This window comes from Canis lupus, chromosome 4, assembly GCF_003254725.2.
Source record: "Canis lupus dingo isolate Sandy chromosome 4, ASM325472v2, whole genome shotgun sequence".
Lineage (NCBI taxonomy): Eukaryota > Metazoa > Chordata > Mammalia > Carnivora > Canidae > Canis > Canis lupus.
This window is the reverse complement of record NC_064246.1, coordinates 10,734,595-10,748,907: the sequence shown is the minus strand read 5'-3', so window position 1 is coordinate 10,748,907 and position 14,313 is coordinate 10,734,595. Positions and strand designations below refer to the sequence as shown.

General features: G+C 36.4%; 1 protein-coding gene across 1 annotated transcript in view; it reads left to right on the top strand.

Annotated features, from left to right (window-relative positions):
- The first annotated feature begins 523 nt into the window (after window positions 1–523).
- The window catches only part of IPMK (inositol polyphosphate multikinase), a 60,084-nt gene continuing 46,294 nt past the window's right edge, over window positions 524–14,313 (top strand). Inside the window, exon 1 of the mRNA XM_025434703.3 lies at window positions 524–996. Coding sequence (XP_025290488.1) covers window positions 804–996 — 193 coding nt within the window. The 5' untranslated portion in view covers window positions 524–803. The remainder of the gene's footprint in view (window positions 997–14,313) is intronic.

The window sequence follows — 14,313 nt, the reverse complement described above, 5'->3', positions numbered from 1 at the left end:
TCTTGTTTCTATGCGAGGTGGGAGTTGATTGCAGTTAAAGGATGGGCTCGCAAGCCACGCTTGGCACTACGGCCTTCCAACTCTCAACACGTGACCAATTTTGCTCCTCACAACTGGAAGCCCCTGGAGTCTTTGAGCCGGACCCCAGGAAACGCTGAAACGCCCCCTGAATGAATGAAGCTACAGTAACCCTGCTGGCATTGTAAAGCCAGCTTAGGGGCGGGGGTGAAAAACAGCGCGAGCGCGCGGGCCCCATCCGGTAGCCTTCAGCAACCGCGGGCCGCGCCGAGCTCCCGCCTCGCTGCAGGGGGTCCCGTCGGGCAGCCTCTGGGCATGCTCTGTAGCGGCGGCGGCCGCGGGTCGCGCAGTCGGAAGCTCGCAGCTGCGGCGGCGGTGCAGGCGGCGCTGACGCGCGCGGCAGCTGAGGGGACTGGAGGACGGCGGGAGGGGGCGGGGGCGCAGGAGGTGGGGCCGCCGTCGCCGTCAGGGCCCCAGGGAGCGTGGGGCGCCGCTGCCGCTGCTCCTCGCCCCGGTTCCGTCTCCAAGGCTGCGCCGGGAACAGTGGCCGCAGCGGCAGAGCAGCGGGAGTCGGGAGCCGCGCTCCGCCGTGAGTTGGGCAGGGGAGTGCCCGCGCCTCCGCGGCGTCATGGGCCCCCTTCCCGGGCCTCAGCGGGCACCAGCCGCGGGAACCCCCGGGCCTCCTCGCGGCCGAGCCTGAGCGACCCCCGGGTTCTTCGGCGCCCCCCTCCCTCCGCCCTATTTTTTTCCTGCTCTAGCTGTGGCCACAGCTTCAGCTCTCCGTTATGGCAACGGAGCCACCATCCCCCCCCCTCCGACTCGAGGCGCCCGGCCCCCCAGAAATACGGACCCCACCGGTGAGCGAAGCCCCCCCAGAGGGCACCTCGAAGCCGGCAGGCGGCAGGCTCTGCTTCCTCAACGGCTGCGTGCCCCTCTCGCATCAGGTGGCCGGGCACATGTACGGGAAGGACAAAGTGGGTAAGTGGGGGTGGCGTGGGGCTCGCCGCTCCCCTTCCGCCTCTGCCAGCCCCCGGCCGGCCGAGGCAGCTTGGCGCTCGCGGGCCGGGCTGGACTCCCCTCCAGTCTGTGCACAGCTCCCCAGGCCTCTTCCGCGGTCCCCAGAGCTTCAGGACCCTTGCTGCAGGAGCTCGAAAGAGGGGAGATTTCTAGGGTAGGGGGCGTCAGGCCACCAGCAGAGGTGGCGGGGACAGAAGGGCTTGGTCTCCCTAGGAGGGTGGATGTTGATTGGAGACGGCGTTGTTAGTTGAAAAATAGGAACTTCATTTTTACTGGACGGGGAAGTAAATTTTCCCCTGAGCACAAGGTCTGTTTATTATAGGCGGGTAGCTATTGCACAAGACACGGAATGAAATGCAGATGATGCTAATCTAGTGCTTCTCTTCTGTGTGCAGCTGCATAGCTGGAGGGGAAGAAAAAACATGGTGCTTATTTTATTTATTTATTTATTTATTTACACACTTATTTATTGGGAACGCTTGTCTCGGCTTATCCAGTAGCCTTCTTCTCCCTGTCCCCTTGAGAGGTTTTTCTGGTATCTCTTGGGTTTCTCAGCAGGCGTGGTCCCCATAGTGCAGAAACTCGAATTCATGGTAGGAAATATACCCTGTTGTTGTACTTGAAAGGTACACAGTTAAAACATTCAGATATTCTTGATGATCTTTTTAAGACTGCCATTCCAAAGCACAATACCAAACCTATCGCAGGTGATTCTCTTGGTGATACACTGGTTCTCTGGGCCGTGATTACTTGAGGAATCTGATATATGAGTATTTGAGTAGTGCAGATCATAGACTTGGAAACCACTGGATACAATTTGGTTTATGCTAGTAAAGTGATTCCAGTTTAGGGTAGTGAAATAATACGTTTTTAGATGAGTAACTGAGGCCAAGCCTGGTTAAATGACAAGCCTGAAGTCACACAGCTACTGTGTGTTAGAATCGGGAAACCAAGGGTCCTGCCTTAGAGCACTTTATTTTTTCACTGTGCAGATAACTCATCAAACAGGATTTTTCAAAATGGATGAATATTTGTTTGAATGTATGCATGTTATTCCCCAAAGAGCAACTTTTCTTACTGCTTTATCTTTACCTACCTTTCTTTTTCTCTTGGTGAAAGTTAGGTGTTAATGATGATGTCATGCATTGTGCTTTTGTCCCCACTGAATTGTACGTTCTTTGAAGTTAGAAACCAGATCTTTTTATCCTCAGGCTTGTACAGGGATTGGGGCTTAGTTCAACTGGGAAATGTTGAAAGAGTGAAAATTGACAATTCTTTTAGTATACACGGGCAAGGAAACAAATATAGTTCTGAAGGTGCTTAGGTGAGATGTAAGGAAACAAAGTTCTTAAGATGCTTAGCACAGACACATAATTGTGTGTGGCTCTTCGGCTAATGAAAGTTTGAGAGTAATTATGGAATTCCTGTTCATAGATTTATATATTGCATACCATTGATTTATTTTAATGAATTGTAATGATACTATTCCTTTAGTATTTTAGAAGCCTAAAAAAATTTTCCATAAGGGTCCTTAGAGATCGACTTGTGTGCAAAGGAAGATAGATTAAAAAAATCCCAGCATAAACATGCTCTCAATGGTGATTGTCGTTTAAGAGTGCAACCACTGCTTATCAAAGTATGTACTAGTGAGCCTATTCAGTGTATTCACAAATGTACTCTAAATGTGACTTTAAACATATTGCAAAGAGTGGCTGAGTTAATTTGTCACCCAAATTACCTAATTTACCAAGTAGTTGAGATTCTAAAGAGTCCTTAATTTTACTTATTGCATTCAATTTAAAATAAACTTCAAGAAAATTTGTAAGATACTCTTGACTAGGGATTGTCTTTGTATTACTGATACACAATTTTGCAAACATACTGTGCTAGCAACCTAATAAATATTTTGTTGAATTTAATTCATAGTTATTTATACAACCTAGCATATATTGTTAAGGAAAGGACACCTGAATGATAATCTTACCTGTTTATAAAGTGAATAACAAGATGGTCAGTAATTCAAAGTTCAAGAATTTATTATGTTTCTCTACTGTCATAAATCACTTACAGTTGTAAAGTACATTGTGTAGATTATACTTTGGTTTGGCTGTCAACTGAAATTCTCAGAATAAAGTTTCTTAAAGACATTGTGTGTATATTTGTTTTGCTTTTTAAAGTTTTTGTTACTGTCATTAAGTAAGGATTTTTCAATTTAGGACTCATAAATTACCTGTTTCCAAAAAGAAGTTGTTGGCTTTGTTAAATTAAAAATGAAAACACATGGAACCAGTTGTACAAAGGTACTTGGACATAATAACATCTTGTTATAGTTAAATAATAAGAATATGTTATAGTTCTGCTATCAGAGTTATATTTTATGTTCTTCACTAAAATATTTCAATCTTATTTCTAAGAATAAAAAGTGTTATTTTAAGATTGTAAAAGTAGTACATGATCTTTTAGGAAAAAAATTCAAACACCTACTCTCCATTTCCCAGAGGTAGTCACTGGTAAACTACTGCTGGTGCATTCTTTCAGGTTTTTGTTTCTGAGCACTTATGTAAACACACGAACAGAACTCTAATTTTTTGTACAACTGGATATATCAACAACTTTTTTTGTTTTCATTGTATACTATGTAGTATATCCATATTTTTGTGTTCATAATACACTTCATTCTTTTAAAAAACTGTTATATTCTGTAGTGTGGATGTATCATAATTTATTCTTCAAATGGTAGGTTTTTATATTTTCACTATTTTTTTGCTATTATAAATAATGTATTAAACATTTTTGTACATTATAGTATACCTTACACATTGTGCAACATTTTCTGTAGGGAGATTTCACAAAAGTGTAATTGCTATCAATTTAAATTCCCAAGCTCACCAAAGTTAGCATGAAATCCTTTTTCTGTTTTAGTATTTAACATGTTTAATTTTTTTCAAAAGTCATTAAAGTTTCAAACAAATAGTTTAAATCTGGTATTTGTTTCCTGATCCAACTAAAGATCTCGAAATGAAGTAGTCTATGGGTAAAAGAAGGATTTAAACTGGTATTGTCTATTTTGGTTTATGGTCTATTTTATTAGATATGTTCTGAAACTAATTGACTTAAAATAATTTCAAGCTTACAGAAAAGTTACAAGGATAATACGGTGAACTTAACATTTTGTGGAATTTCTTTATGTATTCTTTATTTGGAGGGAACTATTTGAGAAGAGGTTGCATTTATTTTGCCCCTTTACAGAGCAATACTTTGGTGTGTGCTTCTGTAATCACAGCATATTTATCAAATATGGGAAATTAAACAGTGATACAATGCTTTAATCTATAATCCATATTCTAATTTTGTCAGTTCCAGTAATGTCTTTTATCATATTTTTTTTCTCAGTCCAGGATTTAATTCAAGATTATATATTGCATTTAGTTGTCACGTCTCTTAGAATCTTAATTCGTAACAGTTCCTCAGCCTTTATCTTTTATGACATTGTCATTTTTTAAGAGTACAGGCTAGTTATTTGATGAAATGTTCTTTAGTTTGGATTTCTGATGGGTTGTTATAAGATCCAGGCGATACCTTTCTGACTGAAATATTATACAAGTGTGTTCTTAAGGGGTCACATCTGGAGGCCTACAATGTCTATATGCCCATTATTAGTAATATTAATTTGATCATCTGGTCCAGTGTGGTCTGGCTTCTCCAGTATGTAGTTAATATTTTTCCCTTTGCAACCAGTAAGCTGTTTGTGGAGAGACACTTTGAGATCATGCACATATCCAGATCCTTATCACACTTCACCCCTAGATTGCATATATATTGATAATTTTTCCCTGAAGCAATCTTTACTCTGAAAGTTGAAAAATTGTGACTTTTTTCCCTAATTCTGTCACTTTATTTTAACAGCATTCTAAGAAATAGCCCTCCCTTCACTCCTATATATGTATGTGTTTTTTTTACTAATAGTTTGGACTCATGGATTCTTATTTTGTAGTGTTATTACCCATTATAGAACATTTATTTTGCTGTTCAAATTGTCCTAGATTTGGTGAGTGGGAGCATTTCCTTCCTTTCTGTCACACGTTATTTTAGATTTATACTTTCCTTTCCCAATTCTAGAATCAGCAATTTCTCTCAGGAGCCCTGGTTCATTTTCAGTGGGAAATGGTATTTTGAAACCAAGATCTGGGTGTTGGATGTACTCATTCCCTTTGGACTGTTACTGCTTCCTGGCCTTTTAAAAGAACTTAACTGAGAAGAATGTATAAATATTTAGAAATCATAATTTCATATTGATATTTCTGATTTCATTCCAGTACCACAGAGTTCTTTCTTTTCTTCCCCTCCTGATTCTAAATTTGTATTTCCCATCTACCTCAGTGAGAACCCTGGCTCTTGACATTGTTAATGGGTGTTTTTTGGTTTGGGTTTTTTGGTTTGTTTGTTTTGCTTGATCCTATAACTTTCAGAATTTGTATGCCCATACTACTGCAGGAAACAAACCTAGAATTAAGAATTCAGAATGAGATTCCCTTATTTTAAGGGTATATAGTTGGAAACTCTTCAAAAGCTATTTGGGTTAGGGATTTTTGTTTTTTTGTGTGATTTTTTTTTAACCCTTCTCTAAGGTAATATTATTTATTTGAAATATAGTTGGATTCATTTGTGTTTAAATTCAGTTCCTTCCCTTCATTTTTATTTAATTTATGTTTTTGAATGCTTCCAAAATTAACATGCTTTGAAAAGTCAGATGTATCAGAAGTGTCACTCCATTCTCTGTCACTCCATTCATTTTCAGCATCCTTTGTAGGTATCCCATTCCATTGTTTTCTCATTTATCCTCGCTCAGATCTATATAAATTTTCACATCTTTCTTTTTGACACAAAAAGTAGTATGCTATATTTACTTTTTTGCACTTCATATTTTAAATTTAATGTATCTTAGAAATCAGTAGTATCGGTTTGAAGAGTGCTTTATCCTTTTTAACAGCTCAGTTGTACTCCATTGTGCATATATACTCCACTTTTTTGGCAGTCAGTTTCCTGGATTTGTTTTTGGACTTGTATTTATTTTCATCGATTAATTTATCATAGCAGTAATATCTGATTATCTTAATTCACTGAAGAATTGAGTCTTGATGTATGGTACAGTAAGCATCCTGTTTTCTTTTTTGAGATTGTCTTGATGATTTCTGGTCCTTTGCATTTTCATGTAGATTTTAAATCAACTTGTAATTTTTCCCAAGAAAAGGTAAGATTTTTGTGTCTGCTTTGAGTCTATAGGGTGCTTTGGTAAAAATTGATTTCTTGATAATACTTGTATCTTCCAATACATGAACATAGTAGATCTTTCCATTTATTTAGGCCTTCTTAAATTTCTCTTATAGTTTTCAATGTAGAGGTCTTACACAGCATTCCCTAAATATTTGATGCTACTGTAAATTGTATTGCTTTTTAAAATAATTTTTATTTTGGAAAAATTTCAAAGTTGTAAGAATAGTATAATCAGCTAATGTGTATAATTCATGTAGGTTTTACCTATTAATATTTTGCCACATTTGCTTTATCACTTTCTGCACTTGATTTTGCAGAACCATTTAAGATTAAATTGCAGACATCATGACCCCTTTCCTCTAAATAATTAAGTAATGCCTAAAAATGAGAACATTTTCTTACCTAACCATGGTTGCTGTTCTTTCAGCATATTGAACTAAGAAATACATAATTTCGTATTTTTAAAAATTTGGGCTCATACTTAATCTATAATTTAAACCTAATACCACAGGGTTGTTGTTTACCTTCCTCTGTTCTGTATTTATATACCCCTTCTTTCTCATTGAGAATTCTTACCCAAAACATCAATATACTTGCTCATATTGAAATATTTAAAACCAATTTTGCATTCCTGGAATAAGTCCAGTGGTTATGATAAATTATCCTGTATACATTGCTGGATTAGGTTTACATTAAAGATTTTTATCGCTGTGTTCATTTGAGATAATTATCTATAATTTTCCTTTAAGTCTTTGTTGGGGTTTTTAAAAGGATGATGGTTTCATAAAATTAGTGGGGAAATAAATAAATAAATAAATGTTCCCCACTTTTCTGTTTTCTGAAAAAATTTGGTAAGAGTGCTATTATTATCTTTTTTTCTGTAAATGTGTAATAGAATTTACTATTGAACCATTCTGGCCTACAGTTGTCTCAAGATATTTAAAATTATGAATTCAATGTTCTTCATAGACATAGGGCAATTCAGATTTTCCTTTTTTTTTTTTTTTTAAGATTTTGTTTATTCATGAGAGACACAGAGACAGAGGGAAAAGGAGGAGCCCTGTGGGGAGCCTGAGGTGGGACTTGATACCAGGACCCTGGGATTAAGCCCTGAGCCAAAGGCAGATGCTCAACCAGGCATCCCAGATTTTCTACTTCTTTTAATTATGTCTAAAGGAATTTATTCATTTTATTTAAGTTGGATTTATTGAAATGGGTTCATAATTATCTTATGGCTTTAATGCTTATAGGATTTAACATGATAATCCCATCTTTCACTTCTTCCTAATAATGGTAATTTATGTTTTTACCTTGATCCATCTAGATAGAGTTTTATCAGTTTTATTGATCTCAGAGAATCTTTTTCATTGATTTTTTCCCCTCTGTTGTCCATTCTTATTTTCATTGTTTTGTTTTTGTTTTTATTTGCTCCTATCTTTCCACTTATTTTGGGTTAATATATTAATTTTTTCTAGCATCTTAAGTTGAAACTTTTTTTTTTTTACTTTCTAATATAACCATTTAAAACTACTCATTTTCCTCTAGGTACTAAGCAGTTTCTTTGAGTACATTTCACAGATTTTATTATGTTTTCGTTATCATTTAGTTAAAATGTTTTTTAATTTCCCATGTGAATTTTGATCTGTGGATTAATTACAAGTGTGTTTACTTCTCATCTATTTGATATTTTCCCAAATATCTTATTACTTCCATTATGGGCAGAGAATATTCAATCCTTTTAGATTTAAACTTGTTTTTAATCATTTAGCACATAGTCTTCATAAATGTTCCATTTGTACATGAAAAAATGTGTATTCTGTTGGATATAGCGTTCTATAGGTGTCAATGTAGTTAAGTTGTTTGATAGTATTGTTTGGTTTTATATATCACTACAAATGTTCTGTATACTTATTTTATCAATTATTGAGAGTAATTGTGGCTTTGTCTATCTTCTCAGTTATGTCAGTTATTATTTCATGTATTTTGAAGCACTTATTAGGTATATACATTTAGGATGGCTATGTATAAACAATTTGACTGGGATCCCTGGGTGGCGCAGCGGTTTGGCGCCTGCCTTTGGCCCAGGGCGCGATCCTGGAGACCCAGGATCGAATCCCACGTCGGGCTCCCAGTGCATGGAGCCTGCTTCTCCCTCTGCCTGTGTCTCTGCCTCTCTCTCTGTGACTATCATAAATAAATAAAAATAAAAAAAAAATTAAAAAAAAAAAAAACAATTTGACTTACCATTATGAAATGTACCTTTTTACATATAATGTTCCTTTTTTTGAATTCTACGTCTAATATTAACATAGTCTTTATAATACTATAAAGTAATATTAATATGTTAACTTTCTTAGCAGAAGTACTTGCTAGTATATTTTTTCCCATCTTTTTACTTTTATTTTATTTTATTTTATTTTATTATTTTATTTTATTTTTTTCATCTTTTTACTTTTAACTCATCTGTGTCTTTATATTTAAAATGTCTGGTAGGTTGTATTTTCTATTCTATTTGGTACTCCCTGAACATCGTGGTTCTGTGTTTTTAGGTTTTTCATTAGTTTTAGAACATTTTAGACATTGTCTTGTCAAGTATTTCCTTATACACTGTCATTTAAAACTATTTTTCCCTTCATCTTTTTCAATAACTTTAGATAATTGAAATTGTATAGAATACCTAATCATTGTAGCATATTTGATTTCTTATGTCATGCATTTTTTTCTAATAAAAGCAGTATGTTTATTATAGAAACTTCTGGAAAAAGTTACAAAAAAAGTAAAAATTACCTAGAATGTTCTAACCACAGATAGAAATTTTAGCATACATTTATTTTACATAGTTGTAATCCTATTAAATACATAATTTTTTCACTGTGGTAAAAAAACATAACATTAAATTTACCAAATTAACCATTTTAAGAATACAGTACAGTAGTGTTAACTATATAAATATTTTTGTGTAACATATCTCTTAGAACTTTTTCATCTTGCAAAAGTGAAACACTATATTCTTTGAATAACAAATCCCCCTCTCCCTCCCTCAGGGACCTGGAAACCAGCATTGTAATTGCTATTTCCAAGAGTTTGACTGCTTTAGATACTTTATGTGAATGGAATCATGCAGTATTTGTACTTCTATGACTATCTCATTTCACTTAGCAAATGCCCTAAAGGTTCATCCATGTTGTTGCATGGAATAATTTCCTTTTCTAGGGCTAAAAGATATTCCATTATATGTATACACTACATTTTTTTAATCAGTTCATCTGTTAATGGACATTTAGGTAACTTTCACTTCTTGGCTATTGTGAATAATGGCTGCAGTGAACATGAGTGTGCCTTTTATTTCTTCTAGGATTCTTATAGTTATCGTAGACTGTTTAATATTGTTCCTTAGATCTTAGATGCATGCTTCTAGTTTTTTCCACGCTTTGTGTGTGTGTGTTTCAGTTTGGGTAATTTCTGTTGACCTGTTATCAAATTCCCTGATTCCTTCCTCTTTTATGTCTACTGATGAGACCGTAATAAACATAATTTTGTTTCTTTACTTCCTTTTTCATTTCTTTTTTAAAATTTGTTTTATGTTTTTATTTAAGAGAGAGAGTGAGTGAAAGGGGAGAGAGCACAAGCTAGGGGAGGGGCAGAGGGAAAGGGAGGAGCAGACTCCCTATGAGCCGGGAGCCCAAGGCAGGACTCGATGGATGCCAGGACCCTGGATTCATGACCTAAGCTGAAGGTAGTTGCTTAACTGAGCCACCCTGGTGTCCCTTTTTCATTTCTTTTTTTTTTTTTTTTTAAGATTTTATTTATTCATGAGACAGAGAGAGGCAGAGACTCAGGCAGAGGGAGAAGCAGGCTCCATGCAGGGAGCCCGATGTAGGACTCGATCCCAGGACTCCAGGATCGCGCCCTGGGCCCAAGGCAGGTGCTAAACCGCTGAGCCACCCAGGGATCCCCCCTTTTTCATTTCTAACATTCCATTTGACTCTTGAAATTTCTCTGTTTAAATGCCTCATTTTTGCATGCATGTTGTTTACATTTTCTGTTACAATCTTTAACATGTTAATATGTTAATTGTGGTTATTTTAAGTTCTTTTGATGATTCTGATATTTGTATCATCTCTGAAGCTGTTCTGTATGTTGCATCTTCTCTTTTGGCAGTATTTTTTCCTTTTTCATATGTCTTTAATTTTGTATTAAATTTGGACATCACATGTGAGACTGAAGGCAAATAATATTTATGATTGAAATGCATATGCCTCTTCTGCTAGGCAGATAGCATTGGTGATTGAACTAAGGTGGAATTTTGTTATTACAGTCACTTTCTGTTATGAATTGAATATTTGAATGTGTTGCCCCAAATTCCTGTGCTGATACAACAACCTTCAATATGATTGTATTTGGAAAGGGTCTTTATGGAGGTAATTAAGATTAATGAGGACTTAAGGGTGGGCCTGATCCAAAAGGATAAGTGTCCTTACAAAAAGAGATCTGAGAGAACATGTTTTCTCTTTCATTGTTTCCACCATATGAGGACAGAATGAGAAGGCAACTATCTACAAGCCAGGAAGACAACTCACACCAGGAGCTGAATAGGCTGTCATCTTGATCTGTGACTTCTAGCCTCTAGAACTGTGAGAAAATTAATTTTTGTTTTTTAAGCCACTTGGTCTGTGGTATTTTGTTATGGAAGCTGGAGCTGACAACACCTTCACAGCACCACAGGCTTGAAATTTTTCTGTTGTAATCTTTTGTTTAGGGTGGGGTTGATTTGCCAGAGGATTTTTCTCAGCATTCCTGTTTAGTGCTCTGCTTTAGGTCTTCCTTGTGCACTCATGCTTCAGAGATAGTTTTTTTCCATGTTCATGCCACTTCTCCAAATGTAGATTACTGTTGCTTATTACTTGGTGATTACTAGCCTGATGTAAGGGTGTAAGGGGTGTTCCTTGTCTTGGTCCAGCTTCAATATTAGGAAGGCCCTATGACCCTGATTCTTGGGATGGGGTTTTTAGGTTTCTGTATCTTAGGTAAAAGTGGAAGTCTAGAAATTTTTTTCTGACCTATTCTCTTTTCTCCTTATGATACTCCCACTACATGTTTGTTAGAATGCTTGATATTATCCTACAGGTTCCTAGTGCTCTATTCCATTTTAATTTTTAGATACTTTTTCTTTCTTTGCATTTGGATATTTTGAATCATCCTTAAAGTTCTTTGTTCCTTTCTCTGAAACAGTATTGTAATCCATCAATTAAAATTGTTTCAGATACTCTGTATCATGTCAGCTTCAGAGTTTTTTTTTGTTGTTGTTGTTGTTGTTCTTTTAGACTGCTTCTCTCCTGAAATACCTCATCTTTTCAGTGTTTATATCTATTTTTGCCTATAATTTCTTTAGCACATATAAGATTGTTGTTTCAACATACTTGTTGATTAATTATAATTATTTGGTTATCTGTGTGTCAGCTTTTCTTGACTATATTTTCTCTTGGTTATGTGTCATATTTTCCTGATTTTTTATATGTCTCATAATTTTTTTAAATTAGATTTTGGATATTTTATTTGAATAGGGAGTGAAGTGTACTATTTGTTTTGTTTCCTCTATGTAGAATATAAGCCCTTTCTTATGTTTAGGGTGATGGTCTAATAAGTCATATTCCTCTTGGAATTTAGTTGAGCTGGTGCTGAGCTCCAGTCTTATATTAACTTAGTCTGTTATTTTATTTATTGATTGATAGTTTACAAACTGTGATACTTTATTGGTGGTAAAACTTTAAAAAAATGTTATCTTAAATTCCAATATAGTTAACATACAGTGTTATATTAGTTTCAGATGTACAATATAGTGATTCAGCAATTCCATACATTGCCCAGTCAGTGCTTATCATGACAAGTCCATTGCTTAATCCTATCACCTATTTTACTCATCTCCTCCACCCACCTCCCCTCTGGTAACCATGAATGTGTTCTCTGTAGTTAAGAGTCTATTTCTTAGTTTCTCTCTTTTTTCCTTTCCTTTTTCTTTCTTTTTTTTTTTTTTGTTTCTTAAATTCCATATGAGTGAAATCATTTCTCTGACTTATTTCACTTAGCATTATAATCTCTAGTCCCATCCATGTTGTTGGAAATGTCAAGATTTCATTCTTTTTTGTGGCTGAGTAATATTCCTGTGTGTGTGTTTGTGTGTGTGTGTGTATGATATCCATTCATCTATCAGTGGACACTTGGGTTGCTTCCATAATTTGACTATTGTAAATAATGCTGCAGTAAATGCAGTATGTGTATCTTTCCAAATTAGTGTTTTTGTAATTCCACTAGTGGAATTACTGGATCATATGGTAATTCTATTTTTAACTTTTTGAGGAACCTGCATTCTGTTTTCCATAGTGGTTGAACCAGTGTTCATTCCCACCAACAGTGCACAAGTCTTCCTTTTTCTCCACATCCTCACCAACACTGTTATTTCTTGTATTATTGATATTAGCCATTCTGACAGGTGTGAGGTGATATCTCATTGTGGTTTTGATTCATTTTCCTGATGATTAGTAGTGTTAAGCATCTTCATATGTCTGCTGGCCATCTGGATGTCTTCTTTGGAGAAATGTCTGCTCATATCTTATGCCTGTTTTAAATTGGATTATTTGGGGTTTTTTGGGTGTGAGTTGTGTAAGTTCTTTATATTTGGGGTACTAATCCTTTATTGACTATATCATTTGCAAATATTTTCTCCCATTCATTGGCTTGTCTTTTAGTTTTGTTGTTTACTTTTTTTTTTTTTAAGATTTTATTAACTTATTCACAAGAGACAGAGAGACAGAGACACAGGCAGTAGGAGCCTGATATGGGACTCCATCCTGGACCCCAAGACCATGCCCTGAGCCAAAGGCAGACGCTCAACCACCGAGCTAACCAGGCATCCCTGTTTGTTGTTTCCTTCACTGGAATACTTTTTATTTTGATAAAGTCCCAATAGTTTATTTCTACTTTTGTTTCCCTTGCCTCAAGAGACATATCTAGATAGAAGTTGCTAGGGTTGATGTCAGAGAAATTACTACCTGTGCCCTGTTCTAGGATTTTAATGGTTTCAGGTCCTCCAAATAGGTCTTTAATACATTTTGAGTTTATTTTTGTGAATGGTGTAAGAAAGTGGTCCAGTTTCATTCTTTTGCATGTTGCTGTCCAGTTATCACAACACCATTTGTTGAAGAGACTGTCTTTCCTATTGTATATTCTTTCTTCCTTTGTTGACCTCCCAATTGAATCATGGGCTTGGTTTATTCCTGGGTGTTCTATTCTGTTCTATTGATCTGTGTCTATTATTGTGCCAATACCATACTGTTTTGATGACAGCTTTGTACTATACCTTAAAATCTGGGGTTGTCATACCTCCAGGTTTGTTATTCTTTTCCAGGATTGCTTTGGCTATTCAAGGTCTCTTGTGGTTCTATGCAAATTGTAGAATTCTCTGTCCTAACTCTGTAAAAATGCTGTTGGTATTTTAATAGAAATTGCATTAAATCTGTAGATTGCTTTGAGTAGTGTGGACATTTTAACCAGTTAATGTTGCTGACTCACCCTTTCAAGTTGCTTTCTTTTTTTACCTTGCCAATTTTTCAGCTAGGAGGGGTTTGGCTGTTATTTAAGATACTGTTGATTTGCTTTTGGATCCTGGAATTCACTTTATCCAGAGAATACCTGGGATTACTATCTTCTCCATAGCTACTTTCTTTTAAAACTTGGAGTGTGAAATGTTACAGAGTGAGTAGTGTGTTGGAGAATTGCTGGGACAAGCAGACTGTTTTTGTGTTAGAGGACTGTTGTCTTTAAACCATCTTGCTCTACCACAAGGTTGCCTATAGTGTAGCTGATATCTGCTTGCCTGTAAAATATATTTGTCCAATGGTAGGTTCACCTGTATCTAGAGTAGGTCCCTGGATCAAGGTAGGGAAGGTGCATAGTTCTCTCCTCATGTATGAATGCTTCATTTTCCCTCCTGTGGGATTCAGTTCA